The sequence below is a fragment of the Populus euphratica genome, unplaced genomic scaffold (genome assembly GCF_000495115.2).
Source record: "Populus euphratica unplaced genomic scaffold, PopEup_1.0 scaffold940.1, whole genome shotgun sequence".
NCBI lineage: Eukaryota > Viridiplantae > Streptophyta > Magnoliopsida > Malpighiales > Salicaceae > Populus > Populus euphratica.
This window is the reverse complement of record NW_011500804.1, coordinates 23980-43479: the sequence shown is the minus strand read 5'-3', so window position 1 is coordinate 43479 and position 19500 is coordinate 23980. Positions and strand designations below refer to the sequence as shown.

At 31.5% G+C, this 19500-nt stretch overlaps 2 protein-coding genes across 3 annotated transcripts; one reads left to right on the top strand and one right to left on the bottom strand.

Moving 5' to 3' along the window:
* Nucleotides 1-5481: 5481 nt before the first annotated feature.
* Nucleotides 5482-8772, top strand: LOC105116428 (probable NAD(P)H dehydrogenase (quinone) FQR1-like 1). Its single transcript, XM_011013787.1, has 4 exons — nucleotides 5482-5657; nucleotides 7270-7363; nucleotides 8010-8272; nucleotides 8373-8772. The coding sequence occupies exons 1-4, from the start codon at nucleotides 5635-5637 to the stop codon at nucleotides 8602-8604; spliced, it is 612 nt and encodes a 203-aa protein (XP_011012089.1). The 5' UTR covers nucleotides 5482-5634; the 3' UTR covers nucleotides 8605-8772.
* Nucleotides 8773-12133: 3361 nt separating this feature from the next.
* Nucleotides 12134-14918, bottom strand: LOC105116427 (transcription factor bHLH123-like). Of its 2 annotated transcripts, none has more exons than XM_011013785.1 (7): nucleotides 14483-14918; nucleotides 13754-14363; nucleotides 13462-13572; nucleotides 13303-13368; nucleotides 13108-13173; nucleotides 12908-12958; nucleotides 12134-12784 (listed from the first exon to the last, which is right to left on the bottom strand). In XM_011013785.1, exons 1-7 carry the CDS (start codon nucleotides 14779-14781, stop codon nucleotides 12635-12637), a joined length of 1353 nt encoding a protein of 450 aa, XP_011012087.1. In that variant the 5' UTR covers nucleotides 14782-14918; the 3' UTR covers nucleotides 12134-12634. The 2 variants fall into 2 exon arrangements, with proteins under 2 accessions (XP_011012087.1, XP_011012088.1); XM_011013786.1 differs by having other exon boundaries at nucleotides 13462-13569.
* Nucleotides 14919-19500: the final 4582 nt, after the last annotated feature.

Here is a 19500-nt window from a genome sequence, read left to right as displayed (position 1 = left end):
CATAAGAGAAAATCAGTTGCACATCGTGAGCACAAGACCACTGCTAGCTAGTTCTTCTAGTAGCAATGATGACAATAACATATCATTAGGTGCCGACAAGTAAGAGGCACTTGAAGCACATGCGTCGATTCATGACGCTGCCTCTTCAAGTGTGATGTTGCAACGCAAGGTTTGATCCCTTCACAACTAGATCTATTCACCTGAAAGTATAAGGTGTAGTGGAAGGATGACCTTTCAATGTAAGTTTGTTTTGCTTTGAGTTGGCTTATGTTTAACAATTTATAAACAAATAATAGTTCATTAAATTTATCAATTTTCAGGTTCACAAATATTAAGGTGACCCAAATATCATTGGCATTTAAATTGTTGATAGAAATTCCATTGTTTTAATAGAGCCAGGCTTTCAAATATCTTGAATAGAAACAACAAGTCGATGCATGGTTTACAAGATTTAAGGTTAGTATTATCTTAAGATTTTTACTATTTATTATGATAATTCGTTTACTTTATTGAAATGATTGAAATTTTTATAATCATAATTTTTTACTACAAGGCTAAATTTGAGTGAGATAGAGCAAGCAATAATGTTGCGAAGAGGGTTTAAAAGAATCACGTTGCAACTAGGTAACATTGGAATTTGGATAATTTTTTTAATTCCAACTATTAAAATTTCATTTATCATTTACTTATATATAATACGTTTGTATCATATAAATTGCATGATTTTTGATACGAGGTGCAAAAAAAATAAAAAAAATATGCTAGAGAAAGTGCTCTATCAGGTTAGAATAACGACCGTTTGGAAGGATTTCAAGTTGTTATACATCTCAGAGAATATATGGATGGAATATATTCAGCATATAACGTCCAAGCATTTCACACGACATTTATAATTCGGTATGGAAACTAGAGCTGATAAATTCACAATTCGGATACCACACACCGATGGCTCTATTTTGTTCATTTCGTATGGGATATTTTAGTCACAACTATTTTTAATTAATTTATTGTTATTTATAAATATAGTTAATTGACAATATTTTTACCTTATACGCTACGACTCTTGGGTATGAGCCAAACCCAATAAAGCTTTTTATGGAAACTCACGTGTGGAGTAATGATGGCAAAAAAGGATAGCAGTTCATTGACAACCGAGCTCAACACTTTTATAGTACATTGGTTATCAATCATTTTCTTTATTATTTTCTTGAATTTGATGATTTTTTTAGGAAGATATATAATAGCCAATTGAAATAGAGATACGAGAACAATTATTCGATTCAAATTTGTGGTTAGAGGCAGGATTGTCCAGTGGACCTGATAAAAATTGAGTGTACAAACTCTCTAACACTACAACCAAGAACTTGTAGACGGCTCACAGTGTTTCAACCGTTGAGAGCTCACAATCGATATCAAGCAATCAATATTCAGAGTTTGTGACCTTGATAGATCAAGGAGTGCAAGAACAGATGACCCGTCTCAATGAAAATACAAACAGCTCTCTATGAGTTATGAAGAACTTCATCGAATAGTCATGGAATTAGATCACAGATGGATGACATAAACATGCGCCCCTTTATTGGCCTCACTGTCCCGGGATAACCAACCTTCTCCTCCTCCTCTAACACCCTATTTGCTTTAGTTTCATTATATTTGAATATATAAATTTGTAATAAATATTTAGTTTTTATATAATTGAAAATCTTTTCCTATTTCTTTACAAATTTGTGGGGCTAGAGGCAGGTTGTGACATGCAATAATGTTGTCTTTTTGAAATGAAGGGCATCTGAGAAGGATTTGTCGTTTAATATTATATTCACCAAAAAATCTATAATTTAGAAGAATCTAAATAAAAAAAATTAGATTTTTAGGGAATATTTGTTTTCTAGAAAGTAGTTTTCAAGAAACCACTTTCTCAACTTTTCTATATTTATTTGTCATCTGACAAAATAATTTCATTGGTATATTTCAGAGAATTGAAAAAGAATTACTGCAAATGCTACTATAAATCACCGATGGAATTATTCCATCGAAATATTCCAGTTGATAATTTTTTTTTAACGTGCATTATGTGCCTGTAAAGCTATCGATAATTTTTTTTATTAACGGCAGATTTATTAATAGACTAGAAATTACTGATGAGGTTTTTTATGACGGTCGGTTTTCATCCATGAATCTATTTATAAAATAATTATCAATAAAATATTAGAGTAAGTATTGATATAATTTTTTATCAGGAAAACTTTTAAATGAAAGGATAAAAAAAAAAAACTCTAAGGATGAAAACAATAGTAAATTCACAGTAATTGATCGAGGCAAAATAATTAGTTGGTAGTTAATGTTGGACGGGAGTTAAATCCAAAGCAAGTTTCCAGCTTCCATGTCTTCTTTTGTTATTCATAATTCATTCTTCTATACCAACTCTAATTGCGTGTATGACAATCTGTTTAATGAAAACAATTTTCACATTACTTTTAGCTGAAAAAGATGACTTCTGATGAAAAAACATTATTGGATGGAAAGACTTGACCTTTCGAAGAAATGGCCCCAAAGAAAATCTCTTTGAAATGGAAAAAATAAAATAAAATCACATCTACAAATAATAGTCGCGATGGAAAGGCATGATAGAAAACTCCTCACAATTTAATTTGAGATGGAAAGATATGACTAATATTGAACAAATTTATTAGATGAAAAGACATGAATATTTAAAAAAGAGACACAAAGTAATTCTTTGAAAAAAAAATATATTCTAAAAATATATACATTCAAGATGGCGAGGCATAAAACATCATCAAGAATCCTTATAATTTAATATATTTGTTTGGAATTATAGTTAATGTTATGATTTAAAGTATTTTTTGTTTATAAATGTATTAAAATAATTTTTGAAATTAAAAAATATAAAAAAAATTATTTTTAAAAAAAGTTAAATGTTTTTTTTAAATATGGTCCGCGTTTCTAAAAGTGCCAAAGAGTCCAGTCCAACTTTACATACCATACGACTATATTTAATATTAAATATTGCATGTAAAATCAATTACAAGAACAGTAACAGAGGCATTTGGTCAAAAAAATGCAGCTTTATGAACAAGGAAAACGTAGGAAAATTGCTGAACATCATGGGAGGTGGCAGAGCCTATACCATCCTTAAAGCGACAGCCAATTTGGCAATGTCATCCTTGTGGCGTGGGCCTCTATGAGATATCATGAAGAGTGATAATGGAGTTTTCTCACCATCCAAGGAAATGCCCATCATTTTATTTTTTATTTTCTGGGTTTTATTTTACTCGCAATACAAAAAAGTTACCCAACTTGTTAGAAATAAGGGCCCATGAAATTATGGCGATATTCGGCAGGCAATTTTTGTATTTGTGCTTGAAGTTTCTGATGCACCCCACCTCCCCTGTAACCCTTGTGATTCTCAATTATAGCTTTTTTTCTAAGAACAAAATGGGGATTAATTAAGATCCTTAATTAATTTTCATTTCTGTACACGTGTCTTACTATTTTCTTATTAAAACATTTATGTTTCATACTTATTAACTGTAATGTATATAAAAGATTGTCTTATATGTTTTTTTTTAAAAAGACTCAATCTAGTCTAAAAATTTGTTTTTTTCCTTCAACATCTGAGTTCAATTTTCTATATGTATATTTATGATTTTTATAGCGTTTACTTATTTACTGAATTTGTAAAATATTCAATGAATTTAAAAATTAATTTAATAAATAAATAATTATAAGATGGTAATGCAGTGTTGGATTTGGGGTTTGATTTGTATTCAAAAAATAAATTTAATTATTTAAAGTATATGAAAAGAATTTTTTTATTTTTAATATTTGTATATTAAAATAATTATAAAAAAACATAAATTTTAAAATGATTATATCTTTAAAAGTATCCAAAAACCAGAATTACCGCTCTTCTTACCATGATTTGCACGAGCGTGACTCATTCAACGTCATGACTTTTCTAAGAGGGATTTAACTATTGTATGTATTAGACTTGAATTCTTGTGCTTTTAGGTCCAAATCCACTTCAAAGTTTATTATTATTATTGGAAGGCAGCCATTTGCGATTTTGTAAAATTTATTTTTAAAAAGTGTGTATAAATGGGTTAGCATTGCTATGTTTTAAACACTCGTAAATAATTTATTTTTAAAATTCTATCAAGATCAATACCAGCAATTAATTCTTGAAACATGATAAAATGCTATATATATATATATGTTGTTATTTTTTGTTTAGTAATTATCATACTAAGAAAATGTACTAGGTAGCTCTTCCCCCTTCTATTTTCCTTTTTATTTTTTAATTTCTGAAGATTTCATCGAAGTGTTTTTTTTTTTTCTCGAGAATTCATGAGTATATGGATAAAATTTTGTGCAAGTTTTGACACACAAAAATAATGGAAAAGAAAAAAAAAAGAAAAATAATTGTTTTGAATGGCATATTTGTAAATTGGATATCCATTTTAGTTTTGGGTCAGCATGCAATCTAATGTACGTCATCCAATTTTTATTTTTTTTCAAAACTAAAATCGACCAATTAATTCTCCATTTTCTTGAACAAAATGGAAAGGAAAGAGAAAAAAAATCATATTAATATTGGAAGTGTTCGAAACTCTAAGAAAATCCAAATGTATACTCCAAAACAAGCAAACAAACACAGCTCATTGCCCCCCACCAACACCCTTACAGTTTTATTTATTCATATTTGAATCAGATTTTTATTTTATTTTATATTTTTATTGCATCTGTTTTATGGTAGAATACAATGAAGTGAATATTTTGACGCATGGGATAAATTTTGCAATCAATCAAGATCAATTGAAGATTTCAATGTTTATTTCAATGTTGCAATCAATCAAGATCAATTGAAGATTTTAATGTTTATTTTTATTTTTATTTTTATTTTTCTACTTCTCTTATTAATTATAGTCCTTGTGCATACGCATTAATTTGTATATAATAATTTATCAATTTATTAATATAATTCTCCTTTACAATAATGTTTTCTCAAGATTTGCTGGGTTCGAGACTGCGTTATGCTTTCTATTCTTTGTGAAAAAAATAAACATTAAAAAATGTTATTATAATTATGATAAAAAAATAATTAAAAAAACTGAAAAAGAAAAGAAGAACAGTATCACATCTTCTAGAAAAAATTAGTTTGCAGCAACCACTCCCATTATGATTATAAGCATGACCACAATATTCCATCATCCTTAGTCACTAATCATTTCCGTTTGAAAATTATTAACAGCTAAATACCGTTTCTCTTCACGGCGACTAACCCCAACCCAACTTAACTAACTAAAATAATAATAAAAAAACAAAAACAAAAACTCTTACTATGTATTATTCATTGCTTTCAAAAATTGAATAATTCTTTATTTTCATTTTCCCCTTAATTAAATAAAATAATCTCCTTACGACCGTCAGTAACTATAAATATGCGTTACAGCGACTCCCTTCATAAAAAACGTCAACGCTCTTTCATTTTCTCATCCTTTTAAAGTCACACACGCAACCAACCAACCAACAAACCAACACCCAGAGAGAGAGAGAGAGGGAGAGAGAGAGAGGCAGAGTGTAAGCTAGCTAGCTTTGCAGAGTTCTGCCGATTCAATGGCGACCAAAGTGTATATTGTGTAAGTCTCTCTCTGTCTCTGTATATCCTCACCATTTTTCTTTTCTAATTTTCTATATTTTGAACTTTGAGTTTTTTTTTTGTTTGATCTGTTAATTTGAACTAGGATTTCTAGTTTTTATTTATTTATTTATAATTTCTATTCTGCTTTATAAGATCGTTTCTTCTTAAGTGCTTTGAGCCAGGGTTGATGTAATGGTGCATTTGCTAATTTGAAGTATGATTATCAGCGCTGCGTTTTCGTGTGTTGATCTTTTATTAGATCTCTAATTAATCGGTTTAGAATATTTTTGTTTTATTCGATTAATTATTGTTGATAAGCTCATCTTAGTCGCGAAAATGATAATGCGGAAACCCCTGCACATCAATGAGGAATGGATTTTTTGGTTATTTACAAGTACTAAGATATAAATGTGTATCTGATCTTGCGATGCAATGTAGTTAGAGGTCTCATGCTACGCATATGCAGATGCTGTTTTTTTTTTTTTGCATGTCAGTTGAAGTCAAAATTTGATTATTTATCAAGTCTAGTAATTATTGTTGCTGCTTCATTGTTTGTCTGGTGATACCGAGCTTTCTTGTATTTCGTTTGGCACTCTGTTCAAGTGTTCTGTGCGAAGTGAAGTAAATTTTTATTACTGCTTCCCTTAAGGGTTAAAGTCAGAGTTGTTAGCTTTTTCTTTCCACATAATTCTGCTGGATTAGTTGAGATAATTCACTAAAGATCCTGTCAAATTCCATTAAAAGAAGACATTGGCTGCTGCAATGGATTACTTTTTTTTTCATGATTTTCAACCAGTCGCATGGATATGGTACTAGTTTGCATACACTATTATTTCACTATGAATTGTCAATTTAGCTGGTAGTTCTTGTCATGTTATTGGTGTGAAGTACTTTCCCAGCTGTACTAGCATTTTTTTTTTTTTTCATGTGGCTGAAGGTTCTTATACATAGTGGGGTAGTGGTCTCCGTGGAGGCATCCAATATTTGGTGGGATTATCACTGCGGGTCAGCTGGTTTATTGCTAATAAAATACAAAATCCTAGGAGGGATTTTTTTTTTTTTAATTCACTTATTTTTGGCATTGTGGGTGTTTGAATGGGGGTACATTTGCAAGTGTCTAGTTTTCAGATCTAGAAAGCTAGGATAAAATCATTTTACACATGGTGAATTATTTGTTTCGGTCAACACGCTGATTTAAGTGCTGTAATGACTTTCTGTTGCAATTTTTTAATCTAATGGGTTTGAGGTCCCCTCCCATTTATTTGTCATGTGAACATATCGGCTGTGCTGGAACATGATGTATGGTGTTTTGAGGTATTGCAAATTTGCAATCTATATTAACCATTGCTATTCATGGTTTTTCAATTGGCAAAAACTTTCATTTACTAGATCTACTTTTGGATTGGACTAGATGATCTTATAAATTGATAGTGGATTTGGTTCAAAAACTTAAAGAAAAAGCATTGCCTTTGAAGACATTATTGACCTCTTATGTTACATTTTCATGCAAGTTATTTTTATATGGTCCAAATGCTCTTCAGGCTCTTTCTTTCTCCTTTCTGCTATTTTCCTCGTGCTTTGTCTCTTAAAATTTACTGTTGCATTTATAGGTACTATTCCATGTATGGACATGTAGAGAAACTGGCAGAAGAGATTAAGAAAGGGGCTTCATCTGTTGAAGGTGTTGAGGCCCGATTATGGCAGGTGAGGAAGTGCATCCAATGTCAACTTTCACAGTCCATGCTCTTGTGATGTTGAACTATTAAATTTACCAGCATGCTGTGGCCTGCATATGACGATACAAAGTAGAATGCCACAAGAATTTTAGATTAAAAAAAGAACACGGTTTGAGAATCGTGAACTAAACTTGTTTCTGAAAATGTTTCCTACATGCGAAGTTATGAGGTTATCAGAATTCATCATCGACATCCATGGCTCCCATGCTTTATGTGAACTGCTGCATGCAGTTTTATTATTATTATTCTGTTTTAATATTGGTGCATTTAGTACAATCAGTATTACAACTTTGAATATCTCTCATAGTTATGTCCTGTTGCTCATATATGCCAAGGATCTGTTAGAACTTTGCACCTGTGATGGAGTTTTTCACAGTTGTTGTCGTTCCTTTTCCTTGGTTAGACATCTCTGTCAGTTGTCACATATAATAATTATCTTAGGTTGTGAAGGCATAGCTATTTATAGTTTTTCTTGCCACTCTAATATATTTGGAATGCTACTTGATAGTTCAACTGGTGGCAAGGATTATTTTTGAAGTCGAGGCTCCTCAATGTTGTAGTTTTCTCTGAAATTGCAAAAACAATTATCCTGATCTAGTCCTCTTGTGTAACAGGTTCCGGAGACACTGCCAGAAGAGGTGCTTGGAAAGATGAGTGCACCACCAAAGAGTGATGTGCCAATCATTACACCTAGTGAACTCGCTGAAGCCGATGGCTTTGTGTTTGGATTCCCTACAAGATTTGGAATGATGGCTGCCCAATTCAAAGCTTTTCTGGATGCGACTGGAGGTCTATGGAGAACACAGCAACTTGCTGGCAAGCCCGCTGGAATCTTCTTTAGCACTGGATCGCAAGGTGGTGGCCAAGAGACCACAGCGTAAGTCCCGTGTCACCGCTACCAGTTAACTTTTTTACTCGAAAAACTTGTTAGGGAGCACAAGTAACGATGTCTTATGAAAATGTTGAGATTTTAACAGGTTGACTGCTATCACCCAACTTGTTCACCATGGGATGATATTTGTTCCCATTGGCTACACATTTGGTGCTGGCATGTTTGAGATGGAGAAGGTGAAAGGTGGAAGTCCTTACGGCGCAGGAACTTTCGCTGGGGATGGGTCGAGACAGCCAACCGAACTTGAATTGGAGCAGGCTTTCCACCAGGGCAAGTACATTGCTGCCATCACAAAAAAGCTCAAAGGAGCTGCTTAAGTTTACTCAATTACAAGAATACGGTCTGGTCTTCCATTTTTTCACCCTATAGAATATGTATTTGCAAAGAATAATTCATATTCTGCTGTTTATTATATGTTTTTTATGTGTGTAACACGATAGTGATTATTGTCTCAATGATATCAAGATTGGTTGTGTTTTCATTTATTCCATTCCCAATGCATCATAATATGATTTCTTCATTCCTCTGTCTTAGAACCTTAATAATTTCCGTCAATTGCTCCTGCAAATTGAAAGCAATAACCACTTTGAAGCTAATGCCCAGGCAAAGACGGCCGAGACCTGCATGATGCGCTCCCGAACCATAACACTACAATTTATAGTGAATGCAGGTCTTAAATTTTGAAAATCTGAATGATGCCAACGACATTTTATGGTTTAACCTGATGGTTTGGAAAATATTAGGTGCAATTTCATTCATCAGTGCTTTATTTTTAGTAATTGTTTGAGCTGATATGATCTATGAGAACTAAACTATTCTCAGAATATATGAACATAATTCTCCAAACCATCAAGACTCCTTTTCTCATTGAAAGGGTGCTCAGCTTTCCGCGGTCATTAGTGTATTATCTTTAAGAGATTAAAATTGGTACAAATGCAACGCATAACAGTGCCTTTTTTTTGTTAGATGTTATTTCTAGCAAAATGGGCTCCATACCATATTGAATTTTTACTGTGCTCCATAGATGTTAGTCTCCACGTGGTGTCTAACCCGGTTTAACATCAAGGTAGCGGGTTTGTTATATCAAGTTAGGTTTATCTCAATATTATTTTGAATAATTTTTTTTTTATCTCAATATTATTTTGAATAATTTTTTTAAAAAATATTATTATTTAAAAAAAAATAAAAATAAAATAAAATATTTTTAAATTAACTTGATTGATTCCTAGCCGAGTCAATCGAGTTTAACCATGTTAATATTTAAAGTGATTCAAAAAAAAAAAACTAGATATGGACTGGACGCCAGATTAACGCATCAAGTTGCTTTGAGTTTAACGCATATGCCCTTGCTGATCATTTTACTTGGGCATTTCTTTTTGTGAGGAATTGCTATGCATAAAAGGGTTCGGATCCTTTGCAATCAATGAACTTCGGATTACTGCAATAAGATAACTGCCACTAAAAGAAGACTTGTAACTCTCGAACTTGTTTCTTCCGTCATTTGGCCTAACATCCAGTCGCATGTGAAATCCCCTGTCTCGCCACTTTCTTCATGAACCTAACCTATAGCCTTTCTTTTATCTGTCTACATGCTTTACTTTCATGCCTACGCAGTAGTCAATCTCATGATCTTCTCCTGCCAGTATAGAAAAGAACCGTACAATAGCATCTCGAACTAAACACATGTTTCGAGATTGAATTCTGTGCTCGAATTTCAAGGAAGCTAGGTTGGTGTCATGTGTTACCTCATATCTTGCCCTCTGCTTATGCTCATGCTTGCATAGTTGGATGCCCGTTAACTAGTAGTAATAATAAAATTGGTGTGCACGTTGACCAATATAAATTCTCATGGAAAACATTTTTTACTCCATGGCACGACCTAGAACAAGAGAAGGAAACTTTTTTATTTTAAATTAGAGTCTCGGGGCAATCATTTTTACCCTATACAATTACAAGATTCCACTCCCTTTATAATTATTTCTTTCTTTTAAAGTATGGCTCTCTTTTTCTGATAGATATTAGATTTAAATATATAAGAATCCCACTCAGTTGTTTCTTTGCTGCAGCACTGGGTGACAAAAGATGAGACCAAAGAGGAAAACAGTTCTTTAAACTAATCAACATGATGACAAAGAGATGCAATTAGGAAGTTTCATTGGTGGATACTGAAATATATGAGAGTTTCGTGTCATGATCAGCAGGCAAGAGATTTACTAATTAATGCAAGATAATGAAGGTATTAAACTAATTCAAACCCTAATGATCTGTTGCAATGTTGTTGGGTTCGATTTATTGGGCTAATATCATTCTACTCTAGAGGCATCTGGCCTTGGAACTTATATCTATAATCTATAAAAGAGGATATGATACTTATGATCATTGCAAAGCTTGTGTATTTCAAGAGTAGGATTTGTGCTTTCAAAGTGTTAAGGATTGAATCAGACAAAGCTCCTACAGTACGACTCTTTGTTTGTTTCCTTTTTTCCTTGAAGGGTTTGTGGATATATCGTCTTTTCTTGACAATTTGAGTTAGAGGAACTGTATCTGCTAGTTTCTACTCCTCTCATTCCTCGAAGAGATCTATCTCTGTCAAGCATGAGTGAACCACATGCATGTGGAAGTGCAATATATATATATATATATATATATATATCTTGCAAGAGGAGTATATATTTAGTAAAGAATGTCCATATATAATCAATTCCTTCAAGTAAGAATCTTTGCCAAGATTAGCATTGCAAGGAAGGACTGTAGATTGGAAGTGCTTTTAAGAATCAATCAATAAAAACTTGTAATAGAAGACAAATATGTAGATTGGAAAGTAAGCTTTTGATATCTTGAAGTCACATGGAAGGCTGTAATATTGGTGAAACAATGATCGACTCTTAGATTCTATGATTCTTAGTAAAGTTGATGCAACTTTCAGTAACTTAAAAAGAACTTGAACTCATAAAGTAGTTGATATATTATAAGGTCCCGACCGAATCCGGTGCCTGAGCAGAGAATTACAAGTTAATTTACAGTGTATGATCATAAATATTGATTGCATTAGAGCATTAAGCAACAAATTATTTCCAAATATTAACAAGCAAAGCTTCTCTCCTATCTTTCTTTTATATCTGTTCTTGAATGGCATCTTGAAAACAAAAATTATCACAACTAGACCCCTTGTTTGCTCGGATTTGAACAGAGATTTCTACACAGAAATCATTGCTACGGTTGGAAGGAGATGTATGGTTTTCTCTCCTAACCCTCTTATCATCGTCATCATCATCTGATACAAAAAATTTGAAGTGTACTCATCTTCTTGCTTTTTAGAAGGATTTAAGATCAAGTTTAATCATTCATTTCCCACTTCATGACCTTTGTGTGTTAGTTTCCTATAATCATAAATACAAATAACTAGGCATAAAATTAGTCTGATGGCTTTTAGGTTTCTGGTTATGAAAGTGAGATGGGGTCTCATTGCCTTTTGATATACCTCCAATGGAAGCTCCTCAATGTGGCCATTGGATGAAAAGCATAAAAGCAGAGAGTCTACACATACATACATATTTCCTAACATTTGTTTATTTATATGTAATAATAGAAAATAAAAACCTGAAAGGAAGAGCTGTGGACCACCTTCTGACTTCCACTACCAATATTCCGAAACACAAACAAATCAAAACTGAGATTTTAATTCAAATGACATCCCCACACTCACTCCCTATTCTGGAATTCAATTATTCCCTTTCAATTCTTCTCTCTTCTTCCTTTTCTCTCTTGAAACCTAATTAAAGCTAGTGCCAGCTCTATTCACACAACACACACACACACACACACATAGGGAGAAAGAGAGAGCAGTAGAAAAGAAAAGAAAAGTGGCTTTATATGATCTCCCCAAGCGAGCTCTTCTACTAAACTCTAGTATACTTTATAACAAATTAATGTTATCTAAACTAATTAATCTGTTACACTTTCCCTAAAATCTGCACCTATACTCATTCCTAACCCATGTTTATAATTATATAATTCTCAATTATTACAACAATTAATATGCTTCCAAATGGTCCCAATATTGGCCAACTGCATCATGTTGCCTGTAGCTGGCCCAACATTGGCATGTACCCTTGGACAGTCATTTCCTTTTCTTTCTTTTTCACAATTTCTATACGCTGTATTCTTTTGCATCCTGGACTGAGTTATGTGGGGCTTGTTTGTTTTCTGTTCTTTCTTCTTCTTCTTCTTCCTCTTCTCTCATTGATCTTATCGTTCCCAACTTGGCAAGGGTTTTGATAAGATCATGTATACTAGTTGCATAGAATCTGTTCCCATGCCCGAATTTTTTACCATCGTCCTTTCCTTTTATCTGAAAGTCCCTCCAAATGTGGGGGTCCAAAAATCAACTGTGGTCTCGTGAGTAACCGGAAAAGTGCTCGATACCGGTACTAAACATAGCCCTCGGCTTCTAAGATCTTGTTTTTGTCCTTCGAGGTCCTTGGACTTGTCAGAACTCTACAGTGAAACAAAAAAAAAAAGGTCCATAATTTTAATTGAAAAATTATAGTTAAGTATTGACTCCTCATTGGATTTATTACTATTTGATTATTTATTTCCGGAAGGAGAATATTATTGTACCTGTTGGTGGAGTATGGGAGTTCCACTTTTCATGTATGGGGTGCTGAAGACCTGAAAATAAAATAAGAAGATGAATATACTAGAAATTCACGGCACCTATATACTTATTGGTTGAATACATTGTTTATGATTCATTCCCTATATCATTAGTATAATTTACACTAGAAGGATGCAAGAGTTGTATAAGATCAATCACTTACTGTAACTTGCTCATGGAGGAATTTGATGTATTCAATAGCTTCAGAGAGCACCGAGGCTGTATCAGTCTGACATGATAACATGATCGCAAGCCAAAAAGATAATCATTGATAAGCTTTCATCATTCAAGAATGCAAATGATCTATCACTATTTACTCTTTGTGAAAGTGAGCAAGCAAACAGGAGAGTTATCTTGCCTTTCCGAAAGGCGAAACCAATTGTTGGAGTGCAGTGATTCTGTCCCCCATCTTCTCTTTCCTTACCTATGATCAAAGCTACAAATTCTCATTCATGTCTATAAATGATGTAAGGGATTAGACTCATCTTGTCAAAATCTTTTATCAAATTTTCTGTACCTTAAAAGATGGCAAAGATGATGGTGTTTCATTTCTAGGCCTTTTTGTTGCTGCTTCACTCCCACTTTTCTTTACTGCTATATTCGAATCCCGTACTTCAGATATATTCTGCTGGAAAAAAGAGTGAACCAAAAATTTCCAATCTCAATTATCCAAACCCTAATCTTAAAAGCATAATTACCAATATCAATCAAATCTGAATATTGCATATATATATATATATATATATGAGGATTTTAGGCATCAAAGATGCCTAGTTGTCCTCTTCCATTATAGTGTTAGATTTGCATACCTTTGGTTTTTCATCGAAATTCGATGTAGCAAACTGCGGTTGCATCGACGGGAAATAGCTCGGACGAACATCATTCATGGCACTTGCAGATGCATTCCAAAATGGAGTATTATTGGAGAAGTGCAATTGGTTACTAGAAGCCTGTTTGGGAGGTGAATTTCTCAAGAGTTGAGGTCCTTTAGGCCAAAAAGGCAACAATTCATTAGTGCTAAGACCATAATTTGCCCCGTATGCATAACTCATTGGTCTGTTCTCAAAAGAAGACTGCCGTGCTTGATTTTCTGATATCAATAGCCCTTGTAACATAGTTGAAGGGCTTCCATAGATACCTGATGAATCCATTGGGAAACTAGACTGCAAGCCTTGACATGACACGGTACTATCACTGGAGCTCCCATGAGGTCTAAACTGTGGTTGATCTAAAGGAAAGCCTCGATTCATTTGCTTAAACTCACTCATAGAGGAATCTCCAGTGACCCCAGTGAACACTCTCTCCCTCCACTGAGATTGAGAAGATCCAATTCCTGCAGTTTCTTGCTGATAATTGGTGCTTGAACTCAAATTATCTTGTAGCATCGATCGAAAACTGTTCTCAGACTTGTCGCCGCGACTGCCAAAACAATTCTAACTTTAAAATTTGTTTGCACACCTGCTATGTGCATATAAAGAAACAAAGAGTACGCATATATAGCTAGCTAGGGTTACAAGTGTATTTGTATGTGAACTTACAGTAAGGCTTGATTCCAATCCATGACTTGTGAAGAGAGGCCTAAACCCATCATATGCAAGTCAGCTGAAGAATCATGGCCTTGTTGCAGCTTCTGGGAATCATGGAAAGCAACAGAACTATCTGAGACCGAAACAGTTTCCATTGAAGACCTCCCTTTGACATCGGCAATTTCTGTCGGCCAAGCAAAGCTACGTAAACTATTAAGTCCTGAAGTTGTAGAGGTTGATCCAGTACTATCAAACCTGTTCCTGCTTGAAGATGAATCCCACCAGTTTGTGCTTGTGTACTCATCTGCCATGGCTTAACACTGCTTGGTCTCTTTGTGGTTATTGGTGTGCCAGAAACTTGGGTTTCTTGGGCTTTCTTTCTTGTTTTCTCGATTACTTTACTTAGCTTCTATGGTTACATAAAATGATAGAAAACGGTTCGCTGCATAACTTGAGTATTTATAGGAGCTGTAAACCAAAGTGACCATTTGGGTCCTGCGGTGTACCAATTAAAGAACTAATCGGGATGGTGGTGGTTGACATTTCTTTGAGTGAATACGAGTGATGATTAGACAAGGAAAATTTCATTTTGGAATTGAATTTCTTTTTATTTTTTCAAGCCTTTTTTTTTTTCCGGCTGCTTTTCCTTTTAGTTGAATGCTAGATGTAGATCGTGATAGGTCGCCTATCCGTATTATGTTTTATAAAAAATAATGTTTAGGTTTTGCGAATATATTTTTATTTTAATAAAAAAAAAATTTACATGAGTTATATTCTTGATTAGTTAAATAAGAAAGTTTTATTTAAATCAAATAAAAAATATATAATTATGATAAAGGGACAAAAAAAGGATCACAATAACTTAGATTTTTTTTCCAAAAACAAAAAAATAATGTTGTTCAAATTTTAGCTAATTAAATATGGAATAAAAAAATTGGCTAAAAAATAAAAATTAGCATGAGTGATCAACCTAGGTTAGCATCATGAAAATGTAATTTGGGCAATAAGGGACAAGTCAACTGGATTAACCCGCCAAACTCATACTCTATGTCATAAAATTAGAATAACTTGATATAAAAGAAAAAAAAAATATGCCAACCATCATTAACATTTCAACACATTTGACTCGAATTAGTAGAGTAGAAACACCATACTTGAAAAAATTGTGAAACTCAATCCCTAATAAATCAAATATTGAATGATGAAATCAAAAAACAAAAAATCACATAAAAGGATCTAAAGTAAAAAAATAGTAATTAAGAAAATAAGAATAAAAATCAAAATAAAAAAATTATAGGAAAATAAAAAAAATTGATAGAAGGGTGAAATTGAAAAGAAAATAACTTTAACAAAAAGAGAAAAAAAGTAAAAAAAAAAAAACCAAAACCAAATTGGAAAAATAATACACTATAAAAAAAAAACCAAAACCAAATTGGAAAAAAACCAAACTAAATCAAATATTGGAAAAATTTGGGTTGAATGATGAAATTAAAAATCAATAATTTTTTTATAAAATAGTCAAGGAAAAAATTAAAAATCAAAAGAATAAGGACCAAATTGAAAGAAATAATATATGAAAAATTAGGATTGAATGATAAAATTAAAAACAAAAAAAAACTTTTACAAAAAAACCAAGAACATAAATAAACAAATAAAAAAAATAAGGATCAAATTTGAAATATCAACAACAAAATGGGCGAACATGTAATTTTTAGGTGAGAAGAAAAAGAAAAAAAAAGACCCATCAATTATAAATTGTCTAACTATCGCCGATATTCATCACATCAATAGAAAGAAAACAAAACAAAGTTTCCAAAAACATGACCCAAAAGCATTTTCTACCATCAAAAGGTGATGCATGCGCTCCTCAAAATTTACAAGCTCCCCTTAATGCTAGTAGCTTTTTTCATTTAAATATTAATCAATCCTCATTAAAAGACCAAATCACCCCAAATAAACCTGGTAATAACAAAAATATCAGAGTGAAAAGGCGAAAAGACCATGGACACATGATTAAAAAAAAAATTAAAGGTAAACTTGCCAATTTATTATATTTAAAGAATGAGAAAACATGAATACCTTTGTATGCTAGTCTTAGAAATTTTGTCTTAGAGGGTAATTAGGTTATTTTACCGTGCTTAAAAGATTAAGAAAGAAACTCTTATACCCCTTATAAATACTTAAATGACCAATATACCATATGAAAATATCAAAATACCCCAACACTAATGCATTTGATTTTTATTTTTTTTTGGAAAGGCAAAATTATAATTATACTATAGTGTCGAATAGGAAAATATGTTTATGGCCAATATGAATTTGCCTTCACTTTAGCTTTTTTGTTACTAGGCAAGGACTTAAGCTAGGCCGCTGTGCTAGAATATTTGTTTTCATAAAAAAAAATATATTTGGAAAAGAATAAAATCTTTTTTTAAAAAAATAAGTAACCTCGTAAAAAGAACAGACTCAACTCAGATTAACTCACTAAAATCATGTCCCATAACATGAGATCAAAATAACCCAATAAGTAGAATAAAAAAGCCTATTATTTCAACAAAACCATTGTCGAATGATTAAAATGAAAAAAAAAGTAATAAAAAAAGAAAAATCAATGTCAACACGTTAACTTTTCAAACATATGACTCGGATTATTAGATTGGAAGAATCCTATGTGAATAAATTAAGAAGTTCAATTCTCAACCAATCAAATATTAATAGATGAAATTAAAAATAAAATTCAATTGCGCAAATGGATTCAAAGCCAAAATAGCAATGAAGATAATGAAGACCAAAATTGAAATAAAAAATAAATTAGACAACAATTATAAATTTTTTATTGAAGGGTGAAAATGAAAAAAAATCAATTTAACAAAAGGAGTAAAAAATAAAATAATTAAAGGAATGAGGACTAAATTGAAAAAAAAATAACATATCACAACTTGAGATTAAATAATAAAATCAAAAACAAATTAAAATTTTACAGAAAAGCTGAGAAAAACAAATTATAATAATAAAGATCAAAGTTAAAATCTCAATATATAAAAAGATAATTTTGAGATTTTGTTCGGCAAATATGAATTTATAGGAAAAGAGAAAAAAAAAGATTAATGATATTACAACACCACTCCAATATATTACCATGCACCACCCCAATCTAAAGTTTTTGGAGTGGCACTTCTAACAATACTATGAAAGGTGAATGTTGACCTTCAGGAGAGGTCCCTTGTGATGCTCGAAGAACGTAAACATATCCTAATATATTAGTTCATGCCCTTCAAATATCATCTATTTTTTGTTTTTTAATTATATTATATTTATTTAAATATCAAATTGTTTCTTATTCAACTTGATTATTATAAAAAAAGTGTGAAAATAAAATAAAATAAGCCTTGAATGCTAATTTAAAACTTTTATTTTCAATAATATTTTAATTATTCCATTATACTTCTAAAAAAAAATTATTTATCTCTTTGGTAATGTCTAGCTAATTGACGTTATAAAAACACTCTATATCTCAGTAGCCAATTTAATAATTTTTTATGGGAAAAGTAAAACTATCATTTTAATGAACAGTAATTTACACGAACAATGTTTTCCTAGGTTTTGTTAGACAATGTCATAATACAAGAATAGTATATTTTGATATGTTATGCTGATGAAATCATGCCAGGTTAGAATCCACTTGTGTGTGGAGCCACCGGACCAATCACAGTTAGAACAGCTAAGAGGGAATGCTAGCATTTCATTTTTTATTAATATTTATGATATTTATATCATGTGTATGATTGTATTTTATGATATAACATATATGCATCGTAATTTTTTTTATATATAAACCATTTATATTATAAAGATTGTAATTGTGACTTTAAAAAAGTATTTATCTAAAATAGCTGCCAAAACAAAACAATAGTTTATCAATATAATGATAAATGTAAACCTTGTAAAAACAATTAAATCCAAATCCATAAAATTTTTTATATATATTTTTAAAATCTAAAAAAAGAAATCTTCATAGAACAAAACTCAAGTGGATCGTTTTTGGATATAAAATTTTTTTATAAGGGGATTTCAGTAAGAATATGAATCCTCTCACGCATGTATAAAATTATCCTTTTAAAAACCTAATAAAAAAATCATTTGGTTATTTAATTACCAAAGGGAGAAATAAAAATAGATTGATAAGTAATTTAGACTTTTTGTTACGAGGAGGTAAGTATTTTAGAAACTGAAGAGCTATGATCAATCAAACTGCATGGCCCACAAAATTCCTGAAAAGAATAAGCTCAAGTATATATACGTATTACTGGCTACAACAAATCAATGATGCTATCTCGAAAGTTCTTTCACTTCATTATCTCAATTCATTTGGGATTTGCAATCACAAGATTATGATATACTAACATACGAAAAATTTAATTTTATGGTGATTAGAAAATAATTAATGATATTTTATTAATTATTTTTTGAATCTCATTTAAAAATATTAAACATAGAAAAAAAATTCATAACCTACTAGAAATAATAAAAATAATAAGAATATTTTCAAACAGAATTAATAAATTTATTTGTCTTTATTTTTTTTAAGTGAAGGCAAAAAATAATTAATAGGTTATCACTAAATTATTCCATGAGCACTAATAATGAATACATAGGACAAACACGTAGTCCCAACTTTTAAATGTGCATATAAGATTGGGATTTAATTTCCAAAGTAATTTTCAATGTTACTTACTTTTATGAAAAACAAATCTTATGCAATTATGCATGCATCAATTGTTTGGAAATATTGTACAAAATCGAACCTCATGCCTTCGGAACTCACACAATTCAATTAGTATGACTTTTTTTTTTCGAAATAGTAATTTTAGAAAGAATTGGAAATGATAATAGCATTAATCCTAATCAAACGAGCTACCACTATAATGTGTTCTAATTAATATATAGTCGACACACAAAGTAAGTATTATTTATTAATATATAGTTGCATTTTCGTTTCATGCAACACAAAAATAATGTGATAGATTTTT

What these genes read in the sequence shown, in the direction of transcription:
- LOC105116428 (XM_011013787.1), top strand. Translation starts at nt 5,635, where the DNA reads ATGGCGACCAAAGTGTATATTGT. An exon ending in GCGACCAAAGTGTATATTGT is followed by an intron (nt 5,658 to 7,269) that starts GTAAGTCTCTCT and finishes TTGCATTTATAG; the next exon opens with GTACTATTCCATGTATGGAC. An exon ending in TTGAGGCCCGATTATGGCAG is followed by an intron (nt 7,364 to 8,009) that starts GTGAGGAAGTGC and finishes CTTGTGTAACAG; the next exon opens with GTTCCGGAGACACTGCCAGA.
- LOC105116427 (XM_011013785.1), bottom strand. Translation starts at nt 14,781, where the DNA reads ATGGCAGATGAGTACACAAGCACAAACTGGTGGGATTCATCTTCAAGC. An exon ending in GATTGGAATCAAGCCTTACT is followed by an intron (nt 14,364 to 14,482) that starts GTAAGTTCACAT and finishes TTGTTTTGGCAG; the next exon opens with TCGCGGCGACAAGTCTGAGA. An exon ending in CTCCCATACTCCACCAACAG is followed by an intron (nt 12,785 to 12,907) that starts GTACAATAATAT and finishes GTTTCACTGTAG; the next exon opens with AGTTCTGACAAGTCCAAGGA.